This window comes from Acomys russatus, chromosome 20 (genome assembly GCF_903995435.1).
Source record: "Acomys russatus chromosome 20, mAcoRus1.1, whole genome shotgun sequence".
Lineage (NCBI taxonomy): Eukaryota > Metazoa > Chordata > Mammalia > Rodentia > Muridae > Acomys > Acomys russatus.
In genome coordinates, this window is record NC_067156.1 from 66277825 (window position 1) to 66291830 (window position 14006).

At 50.2% G+C, this 14006-nt stretch overlaps 1 protein-coding gene across 1 annotated transcript in view; it reads right to left on the minus strand.

Moving 5' to 3' along the window:
* Positions 1–446: 446 nt before the first annotated feature.
* The window catches only part of Nfatc1 (nuclear factor of activated T cells 1), a 99352-nt gene continuing 85792 nt past the window's right edge, over positions 447–14006 (minus strand). The window contains exon 10 of the mRNA XM_051163737.1: positions 447–723. Within this exon, the coding sequence (XP_051019694.1) occupies positions 674–723 (50 nt within the window). The 3' untranslated portion in view covers positions 447–673. The remainder of the gene's footprint in view (positions 724–14006) is intronic.

Consider the following 14006-nt stretch of genomic DNA (forward strand, 5'->3'; position numbering starts at 1 on the left):
AAAACCCCAGCATGCTATTATTAACAAACCTATGGTTTCAGTCACACAGAGGAGGGAGCTGATTCTGAAAGAGCCGAGATGACAGACTGGAAGACCTCTAGAGCTCACTGGATGAGGCAGGCAGATTGTGTGGGACAGCCAGAGACGCTGGAAACGAGCAGGAGGCCGTAGCTTGCCAGAGCCCTATCAATTAACACAAAGGGGAAAGCCTCCTAACGAAGGGTTTTTTGTTCTTTTGTTTTGTTTTGTTTTCAGTAGCTTTCGCTCCTACAAATACTCTGATGGTAGGAAACTCAATGCTCACATCCACAGTGCTCTGGTGAGGTGGGCAGATTAGACACAGCACTTCCAGGGTTTTATTTAATCCCGTGGGCAGGAGGGAGGATCAGGCTTGGGGACAGTCTGCCACGCATGCCCCTCTTTCCTGGGCCAGCATCTGCTCCTGGCCTCACTGGCCAGCCCTTTTCCTCCCTTGAGAGGCAGTGGTTCCTCTGCTCCTCCATCCTCCTTAGACGGCTACTTCTTCAGACATAAGCTCCTAGCACTCGAAGTTGGGATTTCTGAGTGGTACCAGATGTGGGTCCGGTTTATTTCATCAAAGTCTTGCTTGCTGAAGCCCAGTTGTCTGCACTGAGCCAACTCCTCACGCTTCTGCCAGCTCCAACGTGCTGAGCTAGGAGTGGGGGTTTGTGCAGGAGAGGTCGTTGCGTATGATTTCATTTACTGCAAGAAAACGAGAGGAGAGAGTATTAGGGGAAATGGTGCTTTACTGCCAGCCTCCAAGCTAGTAGCAGGGAACGCCAACAACTATACTTCTCATGAGTTCTAGTCAGTCTGTGAGGCTCAGAAGCCCCAGAACAGGGCAGGAGTCAACTCCAGAATGTTCCCTAAGTCTGTGAAAAAAAAAAAGACGTCGACACACTATAACATCTCCTGGATGTGCTCAATGGCCGGGACAGGAGGTGATAGGACCTACTATGACCAGGGACCTCCCTTTGCTTGGGGTACTTTCATTTGTTTTTCTGAAGAGGGTCAAGTCACAGTGGCCTCCACAAGCCAGTGGTGGCCACTATCAGTATGTGATTTTTGGCCAGATGGACAGGAAATGAGAGAAGCTGGGGAAAGCCATCGCCAGCAAACAGCAAAACATCCCTCCCTCTCCACCCTGCCTCTCTGCCCAGCCACCTGATCCATATTGAGATAGGAAATGTCACTGGGCGGCTGTCACCACGTCCCATTTTTCTAACAGAGTTTGAAGGCAGGGCACCCACGCTGACGTCACGGAACCACCACCCGGGCTTCCCTTCCCCATGGGCTAGAGCACCCGCCCCATACCTAGATAAGCCCCTGGAGCTCACTTTTGGAGGCCCCAGCCTGTCTGAGGATGCTTCCTGGAGCCATCGGGGGGGGGGGGCGTGTGCGTTTCATTACCACTCCCTTCCCTAAGCTGCCTTTCAACACCCCTTCCCCAGCAATAGTTTTAAGAATAACAATAATAAAATGCAATTGAGGGAACCAGGAATTGTGTCGTGAGAACTGATAGCAGAAGGAAGCCTGGCAGCAAAAAGCTCAGGCTTGCCCAAAAGGGGCTGCCAGGCAAGAGACTCCCTAACCCAGAGCCACTGCCCCTTTAGGATGCCCTGCCTAGGGGTGTTTGCTGTTCCTTCAAGAGTCATACTTTCAAATCAAATCAAGAACCATGGCTGCTTCCTGGTCAGCTTCTTGGGTGGGGGTAGGGGGTGGGGGGTTACCCCTGGACCCCTCTGTGGAGATCCAGGGTTGATCTTTGACCACAGGACGCAGCACACTGTGGAGAGGGCTCGGCCTTTAGTGTGGAAAATACCAGAATGTAGGCACGCTCCCTCTGGCCCTGTGACTTCACAGCCACTAATGAGGAATAACAATGCCCAGGTGCTCACAGGCTGGTCTGGGACCAGCAATCAGGACTCAACTTGTCCCTGGAGTGCGCCCTGGTAGCTCCTTAGCTACTAGCATTTTCCATGATACTGGGGTGTGGGGTGCAGGGCCACTGCTCAGGCCTGAGGAGCAGTTAGGCATCAGCGACCCCAGGAGTACCAAGCTACAGTCACATGACCCCTTAAATCCTCCTGATGCCACATGGCTTTTCTCACTGCTCTCTTGCCAACCTCTTCAGGCTGAGCTTTATGATTGGTTCCCCAGCATAAGGCAGGGACATGCTGGCATAAGAGGCATTTAATTCTTTCCCTTTCACTGTGCAGTCTCCTGGGATTTATACTCTACTTCATCAGCGTCACACCAAAGAACAGTTGACAAAGAAAGACCAAAAATTTCATTTCTTTAGGGCTGCTGCTTCTTCTTCTTCTTCTCCTCCTCCTCCTCCTTCTTCTTTTTCTTCTTCTGGAAGAAGGCTTGTCTGAAATTAGGATTTCTTGGGGCCACGTTAGAAGGGCTTAAACACTTGGTGAAGCACAGGGTTGTGTGCAGAGGGTTTCTGTGTGGAGGTGGAGGCAAGCCACAGCACCCTCCACTGTGCCACACCCATCTTTGTTCCGGTGACAGGCAACTGTGTCTGATTGCCAGGGTGTCCCATTTGTCTCACATTGTCCCCAAGCCTTGAGTGTATTAAAAGCTCTGAGTGCTCACTGCCCAGACATTAGGACAAACACTTCCACCTGGCCTGGTGACTTTCTCTGAGTTGCAGGTAGATACGTGTGGGGGGCTGGGAAAGAATGTCTGTGGAGTATGAAATGGCAGGACTAGGGAGGAGACGAGCCACCGTTCAGAGGCATAAGTGACAACGTTTTAACCGGACTCCATACAAGAAGCGAGACAGCACTCAGACATATTACACTAAGAGAATCAGCATTTTATTGCTCATTCGAATTGTAGGATAGAGTGATCAGCAGGCCGATCATTCAGTATCAGTGCTTAATAGTGAAAAGAAGTTTGACGAACAGTGATGGTGAGAGGAGTATGAGGAAGAATGCTGAGGAGAGCAGGGGAAGCCTAAGGTATGTGAGTGAGAAATGAAGGATCCGAGGATGATGGCGAGGAAGAGGAGAAGGAACATATGAGGAGAAATAATGAAGGCTGGAAAGGGCCAGGGCTCAGGGAGCAAGAGTACTGCTCACTGCTGCTCAGGTGTGAAGATCAGAGTTCAAATCCTCAGCACTTATGTTAAAGAGCCAGGTGTGCCTGCACACCTGTAACCCAGCACTGTGGGGTACAGGGACAGGAGGGGAGCACCACAGGGGCTTGCTGGCTCCTGCCTCTGGTCAGGCTCAATGGGATTCTATCTCCAGAGAATGAGCTGGAGAGAGATAGGAGTGGGACACCCAAAGCTTCCTCTGGCTTCTCTGCAAGCCACAGGCATGCACCCACACATATGTGTACACACACACACACACACACACAGAGAGAGAGAGAGAGAGAGAGAGAGAGAGAGAGAGAGAGAGAGAGAGAGAGAAGAGCAAGGAGTAATGTTAGTGGTAGAAGAAAGGGGGTCTGAGCAATACTTATATAGGGGCTCTGGGGTATAAAAACAATTTAAGGGAGAATGGTGAGGAATCCTAACAGTGGGAAGGAGGAAGTTTGAGGAGTAGCTATGTGGCCTAAGGTAGAGTGATGATGGACCATGAGAAAAACCCGAGGAGTCGTAATAATGGGACAAACAGCAGCTCTGAAGAGCACCTATGCTAAACGGGCCTTCTGAGGGATAAGGATGATGGGATGGTCAGAGACATTAAGCAAAGAAGCTGAGAATCTTCTAGTCACTCATGGGCCTGACAAGACCACAAAAATTGCTTTAAAGGTAAAAGAGGAAGAAGCAGGAGATGTGGGCTTCCCCCTGCTGCCCACTGGGGCACCTGAGCCTCAAAGGGAGAGCCCTACCGAGACATGGGAAATTACTCAGTGGTCCTCAGCCACACAGGTCCCCAGGTGGAGGCAGCAGCAGGCCAGCCAACGTCTCCTCTGCCCTTGCAGTCTTGTTCGGCTGGGGCTATTACTCGGTTCTCAGGAGAGCTCAAGGCCTGTCCCTGTGCACCTGTTGTATGGGGTCAGGCAGCTGACCAGCTTCCCCGCCCCAAGGCTCATGGGTAGAAGTACATCCCAGTGTTTCCCAGGCTCACAATCCAGTTAAGACCATGACGTTCCATGAGTAAGCTGTCCATGGGACAGAGTGGGGCAGGTAGCAAGTACAGGACATCAAAGATGGACACCCGATTTCTAGTGGCATCCCTTACAACTGTCCACACTGTTGGGACGGATAGTACTGCAATTGCGAAATGCCACACAACTGTTTATGAAATAAGACATGTCAGTGATGCCGCCATGAAATCACCTGTGCTTCATTTTACAGGTGGGTGAGGGACCACCTGAGGTTAAGGTGTAGTTTGCAGGTGGCTGACCAACAACTGGATCCCCGCCATGCTTTTCCTGCCACCACTTTCTCTTCCATGAGGTCACCACTGTGGTCCCTGTCAGCCCACGTTTCTCTGGCTCTGACGGTTCCTCTGGGGTGGCTCTCTCTCTCTCTCTGATACAGCTGTCGATGACACCCACGAGTTCCCACCGTGTCTTCTCTCCACTGATAATTTCCATCTTCTTATTCAGCTTTTCCACTGACACGGAAGCTTCTCTTTATAGAGGTGTTTTGAACTGCAGGTGACATGTGACCCTTACGACTTGCCTGAAAGAGGAACCTCTGCTCACTTAGTCAGATGTCCCTTAACAGGATGTGGCAAACTGTTAGACCACAATTCAATTTAATAAGTAAGAAGGGGTTTTTTCCCTTATATTTGATTTTCTCTAAAATGCTCCTAAGATGGAAACTATTGCTTTTTTTCTCTCTCTAAAGTATGTGTGTGGCACTTTGAATTGGTACAATAACCTGGGATGTACCCACAGGCTGTGTGTGTCCCTACGAATCACATCTACACACCCACACTCACACCCACTCCTGTGTGCATGCCTGGAATTGAGTGAAATAGAAAGTCAGCAATTTTTTTTTCAAGTATAAAAACTAAAGAGTTCAAAGTGTAAGCATAGCCTTCCACCTGTGCTCACAGTGCCTGTAAATCCTAATGAGGTTCTTTCTAGCTCTGCACAGAGGCTCCGGAGCTAGCCACACGAGCTTTGCAAATCACCAGCAAGGCAGAAAGACCTCCCCAGGTGAGGCACACAGGTCTTCCCAGGTGAGACAATCATGCTTGCACAGAGTGGCTCTCTTCTTTTTTAGTGTCTGTTCAGAAAACTGCATGAGAATCTCAAGTGTCCAAGGGAGTCAGAGCTCATGTCTCTGGTCATATGTAGGTTTTTTGTGTAACTGTGCAGAGAGCATTTCAAGTCAACCTGTGTTCATAAGGACACACAAACTGCTGCCTCGATATTGTCCTCTGAAGGACAAAGCTGTTAGGCAAAGTCTCCCCATGTTTTTTTGAATTCTTGGTTTCTAGAATCTACTGAGGGTCTTAAGTCAAACTTTAAGGAATGAGTAAGTATTTTGCCCACTATTTATGTGCCCTTTGTCGGGTTTGTATTTTGGGAAGTACTTGCAGCAGGCATAGGAGGGACTAAGGCAGGTCTTGAAGCAACCAGTTCTGCCACGGAGAGACACCACAGAAGGCCAAGCGGCTGCCGGCCTTTGTTCTCAGATGCCAGCAATGATGCTGTGGCCTGGGTTTGTGAATCCTCCCACCGGTCTCCCCTTCTGCTGCCTGTGTTTCCACTGCAAAGTCCACGGGGTTGGATGTGAATTTAGAATTTAGAAAATATGCTTTACCAGGAACTTCATGGAAAGCCTAAACTGGTTGCCCGGGGCCTGCTGAGAAAGTGACAGGGAACAAAGGGAACATAGGTGTTTGAAATCCTGTGGCCAGCTCCCTCTTTTTTTCTCATGTCACCCTGATAAACATACAGCGGTTTAACTAGCAAAGCTCCCCAGGGCGCGGAGTGCCCGCCTCTGAGGCAAGGCTTGTATTTACCATTACTTTCTTTCCCTGCTGCCTGCATCAAGGCATGCCTCCATTGCCGGCTCGCTTGGAATAAAGAGCTGGGTTGTTTTGCTTTGTTTGTCTTAGTCATTTCTCTCATACTTAAGTCTTTTTTTAAAAGGTGGGCAGATTGAGGTAAGCAATCAAAGAACCACACAAGCCTGAGCTGTCACTTATTTTTCAGGTCACTGAAAGAATAAACAGCCCTGGTTAGGGTCAGTATCTCCCTTGCTTTGAGGCAGCCAGCCAGTGAACGAATACCCCTCAGAGATGCCAGCAGTTAAACTGGTGTTGGGGAAATCTGCTGGCATCCTCTCTCAGAAACTGCACTTGCACTCCTGCAGCATTGGCATGGTTGCGTCTAGCGGGCTACACTTCGCCGTGAACAGTGGGAGACAAGATGAGGCAAGCTTCAAAGGAAGGCTCCAACCTTCCACGACCGAACATTTCTCCGTGGAAATAACTTGTGCTTCCAGCCTCGTTCTAAAGTGTGATGTCTTCCAAGCTTGCCTTTTGAGAGCTAACCTGGCCCACCTCACATAGCTTAAGGGCAGTCCCGCAAACTGACAGTGCATGCGTCTGAGTGTCTGAAGAGTAGCAGGGATACCGCAATAGAAAAGAGCTGTCCCAGGGGAAGTCTGGCTTACCCTAGACGCAGGATGACCTGTGACCAGAGCAGACGTACGAAAGGACCCAGTTAGAGAGTAGTGCCGTAACCCCCATCATACGCCGTGGGAGAAAACACCCCGGCATTGCTTGCAGTAAGCACAGTCCTATCACATATTTTCCTGAGGAGCACCTACGGGCTAGGTGGGGCGTTGTTCACACTTCTGGGTAAGCTTCTTGTGGGAAGGATCCAAGCCCTTTCTTCAGAAAACCCACCCTGGGTCTGGGAAAAGTATGGTGGGAGGTATCGCAGTGAAGGTGGCAGCAGGCCCCGGGCTCTCCCATTCTCTACATCTGTCAGTCAGCTATCTCAAATCTGGGGTGATGGATCCCTGCTTCCACTAAAAGTATCTTGCCTCTCCCTTCTACTAACGCATCTACCCTCTGAGCACACCCCCCCCCCCCCCGCCATGGATTGAAGGCCAGCTTAGGAAGCTCAAATTGTATGGCTCAGGAGTCTGATGTTACAATCATCTAGTGGCCAGGCTGGCTGGTCCTCAAGTGGCGAGGGAAGGCAGGGACAGGTAGGAAAAAGGCCATGGGTGTGATACTGTCACTCGGAGCTCCTGGACTGTCACAGGAAGACTGGCTGTGACTCCCTTAGGGAATAGAAGACTTTTCCAGGTTTCTACAGAGCAAAATGATGGTGCTCACACCACTCATCCGAGTCCTCCGGTGTGATTGTCACAAGGGCGCTAGCGTTCTCTGGTGAACTTTCTAGTCACTGACTGTCAGGAGGAGGAGGAGAAGAAGAAAAAGCCCCGGCCGGCAGTGGATTGGAAGTCACAAGGTCTGAATCGAATGCAAAACAGAGCAGAAGCGCACTGCACGGCCAAACCTGTGCACAGGGTTGAAAATGGCCGCCCAAAGATGGTTCTGCAGCCTCCCCTTGGGCGTGGGTACGGAACCCTCCAGATTCCCCACCGTGAACACGTGTACATTGGTTATTAGAGCAAACATCCTTGCTGGGTTTTCAGGTTAGTGCTAAGGTTAGCTTCATAAGCCTCTTTCTTGTCAGATGTAACCATGAGATCTGGGCAAACTGGGAAAATGGTGGTTTGGCACAGCTGAGCCCCTTCTACCTGGCCACCCACATGCCCACAAGGTCCGTTTGCCCCTATTTCTTGCTGGGATTATCTGAGGATGAGCAGTGACCCCAAAATGTTAAGAGCCCCACCATGCTGGGGAGGGGGCTGCCCTCAGCCTGGGGAATGAGGAACCGGGAGAGACAGGTAAAATTGTTTTTGGTGATATTCAGATGCTTACTTCTCATTCGTAGACACTAGATTCAGACTTAAAGAATTAGAATTCTGGTTCATCAACTTCAGCCCACATAATTGCTTTACTTTCACATTTAAAAAGTTTAATAAACAAAGATAAGGGCCGTACTTTAAAAACAAAACGAAACACCATTGCTATGGCATCTAAACACTTTTCCCTGCTAACAGTTACTGTGCATTTGGCAACACAAACATCTCGCTTTTTCAGCAGTGATGTTTGCTCCAACAGGGAAAGTAACTGTGCCTCTAGTCTTGGGAACCCATGGCACAAACCCAGGACCATCAGCAAGGGCTGCCTGCAGGTGCAAACGCACCCTTTGCTTCTCAATAGAGGGCTTTTCTCTGAGTTGAGTCTTCATCTTTTCCACAGAAGCAGGAAGGGAAGCCAAGCCTGAAAGATCCTTCCAGAGCTCCACACTAGACCGTGGAGGGCCCTATGGACCCCCCAGGGGTTGACATACTGCATAAATAAACATATGCCACAGAGGGCCCCATGGACCCTTGCCCAGGGGTTGACACACTGCATACATAAACATATGCCACAAAAGCAATGGCCATTCACTGACTCCATTTTCTTCTGAGGGACAGAAAAAAATGTACCTTTCCCTCAGACTTCAAACCATTGAGAATATTTTTATTTTTAAGAGAAGCCAAAATAACTTTGTAACGAGTAAAACCAAACAGGAAGGGCATTCTCTCCCATTCCTATGACTAAAAGATAATTACAAAAAGTATTCGTTAACCTTCCCAGAAAAATGCACCTTTAGCTAAAACCTTTAGCTAAAGTTAGACTTGGAGACTAAGAGGATAGCGATTTAGGTAAGCAGAAGCAGACATACCTAAAGCTGGACTCAGTTCTTAAATAACTAACTTCTAAGAGGCGCCTTGCATTTGTCACCTTGAACATTTACAACACAGTGGTTCTCGGAACGAGAAAGGCATGTAATGACGGTGGCTGAAACTGTTAGTGTGCACACATTTCCGTTGCCCTAACTCTCATTTCCAGGGGGTCTGATACGAGTATCCGCCTCTCTGGGTTCTCAATGAGCTGCTGGGTGCATAGTTCTTGACAGTTCTACACGCTGGATACACAGGCTCTGCTCTCACACCAAGTGCTGCACTAGGTGAGAACCAAGAACATAAAGAGCCGCGTTAATCAGAGGTCAGAGTATCAAAGTGGGAGGAGCAGGTGAGTTTATCCCGCCATCAGCATGCTGGTGCCATCCAGGGGTGGCTCAGGGCTGCGCTCCTAGAATTTTTAGATTTCTCAAGAAGACACAACCTCTTAGAGGAGTGGTTCTCAACCTGTGTCAAGACCCTTTTGGGGAGTCACATATCAGATACCCTGCATATCAGATATTTGCATTATGATTCATAGCAGTGGCAAAACTGCAGTTATGAAGTAGCAACAAAATGATTTTATGGTCGGGGTCACCACAACACGAGGAGCTTTATTAAAGGGTCGCAGCGTTAGGAAGGCTGAGAACCTCTGCGCTAGAGAGTCTGCGGTGGAGATCTCCTTCCCAAGTGCAAGCTCTGATCAACCATCATCCTGTGTCCAACAGTCTGGATGCCCACAACTGCCCCCTGACAGTGGCCCAGCCCTCCAGGGCCCGGTGCCACGTCTGTGAGCCAGGCAGAGGGCATGGGCCACCGGTATTCATGGCCACCTCAACTTGGAGAAGGCACACCATCAGCATGTCTGAATGTGGTCCACGCTTCTGGTTTTCTCAAAGATGCTTTGGGAAGCAGTGGAAAAATAGCACAGCTTCTCAACTTTCATTAAAAAAGTAAGCACCCGCCTTACCTCGGTGTCCTGCGCCTATCTCAGCCTTCGCTTATTTTTATCTTTTAATCGTAATAAGCCACCGCCACGGGGCTTGCTATTTCTGGAAGGAGAGAGCGGGACAGTGGAAGGACTGAGTGACAACAAGTCACCGTTTTAATAAAACATGACCCTCCACCTGGAGTGGGGCTGGCGCTGATAGGCGCTGCTGCTACACGGGACTGTCAGCCATTAAGACGGAATGATTTTCCTACCGTAGGTAGGTAGCCTGCTTCCCTATTTAGCCTGAAAACTCCCGAGCATGCAGACAGCCTTGTGGAAACTCCAGCGGGGCTGGCCACGTGGCGGGAGATTCCACAGGCCTGGCCATCCAGCTGATTCGGGCTGGAGAATGTTTCCATATCATCTGCTCTGCTGTTCTGTCTGTGCCAAACTCCATTCAGCAATTATTCACCAGAATCATTAAACCACCAACAAGTGCTTTTTTTTTTTTTCCAGGGCTTTCCTTGTGTTGTTAGAAAATATAAAACATATCTCCCCAAGGTATGAAGTTACCATTCAACAGAATTGACGGAATTGAAAAAGAAAACAAGAAGTTTAAGTGAAAATTAAAAACCCGTGGACCTGAAGAAGACCAGCGTGAGTTTCCATTTCGGCTTCGGTGAATTGCTCCGGCCTGTCCAGCACAGGCCAGGGTCTAGAGGGCAATGACAATGGCGGACTCTCCTTCCTTCGCAGCGCACGGGTACAAGCAGTGGGGTTCACATGTTGCTGTGTGTGGAATATGGGGTGTGAGAAAGTCAAGGGATCAGCACCAAGACGTGGAATCTGCACTTCAGTAGCCTGGTTCCTGGAGCTTGGGGAGACGCCAGCTGAGTGTCCCAGCAGGAATAGGTGTGGGGCACCAGGGGTGCTGGTTTTAGAAGGCCTACTCCTTCAGCAAAGCAGACATCTTGGGCTGCCTGTTTCCTATGCTTCTGGGAGGTGGGGCCTACTTCGTTCGACCTTGAACTAGAGCCTCATGCTACCTAGGAAGTTATCAGTAATTCTGTCAGGTGTGATCATTGCATTTTGTGTAAGAAAACAGTCACTTGTGAAAAAGCACAGGGAGAGAGATGTCAGAATTGGATGTACAGCAACCCAGCAGCCTTGGCATTGGGCAGGGCAGGTGAAGTGGGTGTGTGTCTGCCCTTGATGTGAATTTGAAGATGAGCACCTCTCCAAGGCGGCACTGGGGTGTCAGGAAAATGTCAATAAAGTGCCTGTCATGCAAACATGAGGACTTCTGTTCAAACCCCAGAACCCACATAACCAGCCATGCACTGAGGTATCACTTATAACCCCCAAGATAAGGAGGTGAACAGTCAGAGACAGGAGGATGCTGGGATTCACTGGCCAGTCATATTGCCTACTCAGAAAGTCCTAGCCAGAGAGCGACTCGGTCTTAAAAAAACAAAGTGGGTGGCTCCTGACAAATGACACCTAAGGCTGACTTCTGGTACAAACACACACACACACACACACACACAGAGAGAGAGAGAGAGAGAGAGAGAGAGGAGAGAGAGAGAGAGAGAGAGAGAGAGAGAGAGAGAGAGAGAGAGAGAGAGAGAGAGACAGGCAGGCAGGCAGGCAGACAGACAGACAGACAGACAGAGGAGGGGCAGCACACACCTACCTCTGGATATAACTGACTCCTGTCCCATATGAGGTGAAGGTCATGTAGGCGCCTTGCCCACACTGTCTAGGACCTGTTACCACCCTGTGGCCTTACATCCTCAGCCTTCATGAGCCATAGATCCCCTACTCCTCATGCTGCCCAGTTGAACACAGCCTGAGGCTGGGGTACTAGGACTCAGTCCCATCAGCATGAGGAGAATCAGAGCCCTCACGGGTTGTGGCTGATCCACAGTCACAGCAGTGTCCACAGTGGAGACCAGGGGAGCCTGAAGCTGTGTCCATTCTTACGTCCCAGCAGGATGTTCTAAACACACATCTCCTCTGCTGCCCCACTGGAGACCCTTCAGGAAAACACATGTTCCACTTTCCTCACCTTAAAAATATCCCAACTAAAACCAGGCATTGTGGCACATGCCTTTAATCCCAGCACTGGGGAGGCAGAGGCGGGCGGGTCTTGTGAGTTCGAGGTCAGCCTGGTCTACAAAGCAAGTCCAGGACAGCAAATCTGAGGAAGCAATTACGAATTTGTTTCATTTTGTAAAAATGTGCATGGGTGTTTTTGCCTGCATGTGTGTCTGTAGTCAGGCAGTGCTCACAGAAGCCAGAAGAAGGTAGTGGAATCCCTGGGACTGGTGTTACATATAGCTGTGGACAGCCATGTAGGTGCTGCAAATCTGGAAAGGCAGCTAGGGATCTTAACCATCGAGCCATCTCTCTCTGGCCTCATGAATTTGTTTCTTAAAAAATCGTGGTGCTAAAAGTGATGCTTTGCCTGGGGTTTTGGGATGCTTACTGATTCTCAGGATATGGTGGCAGATGGTATTAGGGGGCAGGGGATGGCCTTAGTGAAAATGAGAGAGAAGGCCTGAAGGGGCTGCTTGCTTCTTTTCAGGGCTCTAAATTCCCTTCTGAGGCCACCCTGTGCAGGATGTTGCTACCCTCAGCCCCACAGCTGGAGAGCTTGGTACCATACTGGCTGCAGAGGCCCTAAGCCCTGGGACCACCTGAGGCAGCCACTTGAGCTCACCTGCTGGGCATGCAGCAGCTGGGCCTGACTACTCTGTGTGTGGGGAATTTGCCATGGCTTGCCCCGGCCATTCTCAGATACTGAAAAGGGAATTCAAATAACTCTCGTGCAGATCTTGCTCTTTATTTCCATCTTTGGTCAGTGACATGGCTTTTACAGGACTGTTTTTGAATGATACTACCATAACTCACGCTTCTTGGGCAAAAGCGCTGTGAACCCATGCAGCTAAGAGGCACAGGGTGGGTGGGAACATCCATGAGTGGGGCCTTTATTTAGTGGGGCTCAGTGGCCATTTTCTTCTATTTTCCCAGGGATGCAGAGTGTGTCCCTCTTTCTCGAGCCTCCTCAGCGCTAGGCCACAGGCGTGCAGCAGCACAACTGTCTGTTTTCCTAAGGTAACTGGAGGCAGAGTTTCATTACTCTTATTATATAAGCACCGGGTAGACTGGAGCTCGCTAGTCGAGCAGCTGGCCTCAAATTCACAGAAACACGCCTCCCTCTGCCTCCCACGTGCTGGGATGAGAGCTGTGCATGGCCATCTCCAGCCCTCAAGTCCTTTCTCTTGTCACAGATGTTACCTCCCACAGCCTTGGGTTCAACCTCAGCCAACGTCCAGACAGCACTTGGCACTGGTGGTGCACATCTTTAATCCCAGCACTCAGGAAGCAGAGGCAGGTGGATCTCTGTGAGTTCGAGGCCAGCCTGATCTACATAGTAAGTTCCAGGACAGCCAAGGCCACACAGACAACCCTGTCTTGAAAAACCAATACCAAACCAAACCAACCAAAGAACAACAAAGTGAAAGAGAGAGAGGGGAGGAGGGAGGGAGGGAGGGAGGGAGGGAGAAACAAAGTCCAGATGGCTGTGGTGGTACCTTGGGTTGCAGAAGTTCCTACCTGAGAGAAGCTGCCCCCACAAGAGTCCCGACAGCCCCAGGCTCCCTGTCTTTCTCTCTTGCCACCAGCTGTAGTGGAGAGGGCTCCTCCCCTCTAGTTGTGATTCTCACAGCCTGTCTTTTCCTGCCTGACACTGGCTCTCCTTCACCCTGCTTAGTGGGTCTGCTGACGGCCTTGCAGCCTCCAAGAGGGTACCCAAGTCAGTCCTTCTACCTGAGCTCAGATAGGTTACGACACTTTGCCAGGGGATCGCTCCTCTGTCAACTCCTACACAGGCTGTCTCCTCCTGAGGCACAGCCAGGCATGCCAAGTGCAGCTCTGAGCTCCCATCTCTACAGGCTGCCCTCCACCAGCCGAACCCTGACACTCCTCTCCCTGGAGAGCTCCCACTCTTTCTCTTCTACCCAGGACACCTGTGTCTACACCTTTCTCACCTACCACAGGCTGCTTGCCCATCCTCTGTGCCTGTCCCCTGTATTCTCGTAGCCCCCGTGACAGGTGGGACACCTCCGGGATCTTGTGTGCTTCTCCCCGCCTAACCGAAGCCATTTTTGAAGGCAAATCTGCCCATCCACAAACTGCTGACAAACGTGACCACTCACAGCCCCTGCTTCATTATTCTGAGATCTGTACAGAAAACAGGGATTCCTAACTTGAAAACCAAGGAGAGGGAAGAAAGAAAACGTGAGAAACATGCAG